The sequence below is a fragment of the Austrofundulus limnaeus genome, unplaced genomic scaffold, assembly GCF_001266775.1.
Source record: "Austrofundulus limnaeus strain Quisiro unplaced genomic scaffold, Austrofundulus_limnaeus-1.0 Scaffold662, whole genome shotgun sequence".
In the NCBI taxonomy this organism is placed as follows: domain Eukaryota; kingdom Metazoa; phylum Chordata; class Actinopteri; order Cyprinodontiformes; family Rivulidae; genus Austrofundulus; species Austrofundulus limnaeus.
In genome coordinates this window covers 24,845-26,403 of record NW_013953064.1, presented here as the reverse complement: position 1 = coordinate 26,403, position 1,559 = coordinate 24,845, and the positions used below count along the sequence as shown (strand labels likewise).

The 1,559-nt window shown below is 39.8% G+C and overlaps 1 protein-coding gene across 1 annotated transcript in view; it reads left to right on the top strand.

The window, feature by feature from the left end:
- Positions 1-1,559, top strand: part of cep120 (centrosomal protein 120) — a gene marked incomplete in the record, with an annotated part of 22,188 nt that overhangs the window by 16,877 nt on the left and 3,752 nt on the right. The window contains 1 exon segment of the mRNA XM_014027562.1: positions 818-916. Within this exon segment, the coding sequence (XP_013883016.1) occupies positions 818-916 (99 nt within the window).

Sequence of the window (1,559 nt, the reverse complement as noted above, 5' to 3'; positions counted from 1 at the left end):
ATTAATCTCAGATTATAGATGTTATATTAATCACCTGCATTAATCTCAGATTACAGATGTTATTATATTAACCTGGATTAATCTCAGATTATAGATGTTATATTAATCACCTGCATTAATCTCAGATTACAGATGTTATTATATTAACCTGGATTAATCTCAGATTATAGATGTTATATTAATTACCTGCATTAATCTCAGATTACAGATGTTATTATATTAACCTGGATTAATCTCAGATTATAGATGTTATATTAATTACCTGCATTAATCTCAGATTACAGATGTTATTATATTAACCTGGATTAATCTCAGATTACAGATGTTATATTAATCACTTGCATTAATCTCAGATTACAGATGTTATTATATTAACCTGGATTAATCTCAGATTACAGATGTTATATTAATCACTTGCATTAATCTCAGATTACAGATGTTATTATATTAACCTGGATTAATCTCAGATTACAGATGTTATATTAATCACTTGCATTAATCTCAGATTACAGATGTTATATTAATCACCTGCATTAATCTCAGATTACAGATGTTATATTAATCACCTGCATTAATCTCAGATTATAGATGTTATATTAACCACCTGCATTAATCTCAGATTATAGATGTTATWTTAAYCACCTGCATTAATCTCAGATTATAGATGTTATATTAACCACCTGCATTAATCTCAGATTATAGATGTTATATTAATTACCTGCATTAATCTCAGATTACGGTTTCCTCACACAAAGCAGCTGACAGAACCTCAGACCGGGTCGGTCCAGAACCTTCAGCTGTGTCTTTTATTTTGAAGGTGGAGCTGGAGAGGAAGCTGGAGTCCAGCACCAAGTCCAAACTTCACTACAAGCAGCAGTGGGGGCGGGCCCTGAAGGAGCTGGCCCGCTTCAAACAGGTACGGCCCGCTTCTGGTTCTGGTTCTTCTGTCCTCCATCCTCTTCATCATGTTGTTACAGCAGCACCTTCAGGTCCGATACAGTTACTGCAGAGGTGGGAGGAGCCTAAAAGCCTGATGTCATAACAGAACTATTCAGAACCACTAAGACCGGGTCTGGACCTGGACCCCAGAGGTTCTGTTGTGGTCCTGCTCACACACACTCATATTCATGTTTTTCTGTTCTGATCTTCAGTTTCTGATTTGGTTCTGTTGGGTTCTTCTCCTGCAGTGGGTTCTGCTGTTCTTAGTGGTCTGGTTCTGGTCTGGTTCTATGTATGGTCTCCTGTCAGCGCCTGGCCCGGCGAGCCCGGCAGCTCCAGCCGGATCATAAAAATTCTTGTGTGAGGAATGATGGACCCGACCCGAGAGCTGAGACCCAAACAGAACCCAGGTCTCACATCCAAAGTCCAAATACTGGGACCAGGAGCTGAAGTGGTTCTGACAGTAAAAACACTGGGTCAGAGATGAAAGGTCCGATCCAACCGGACCTTGTTCTGATCAGTCAGTGTCTTACCTGCAGCAGTTCTGATCAGTCAGTGTCTTACCTGCAGCAGTTCTGATCAGTCAGTGTCTTACCTGCAGCAGTTCTGATCAGTCAGTG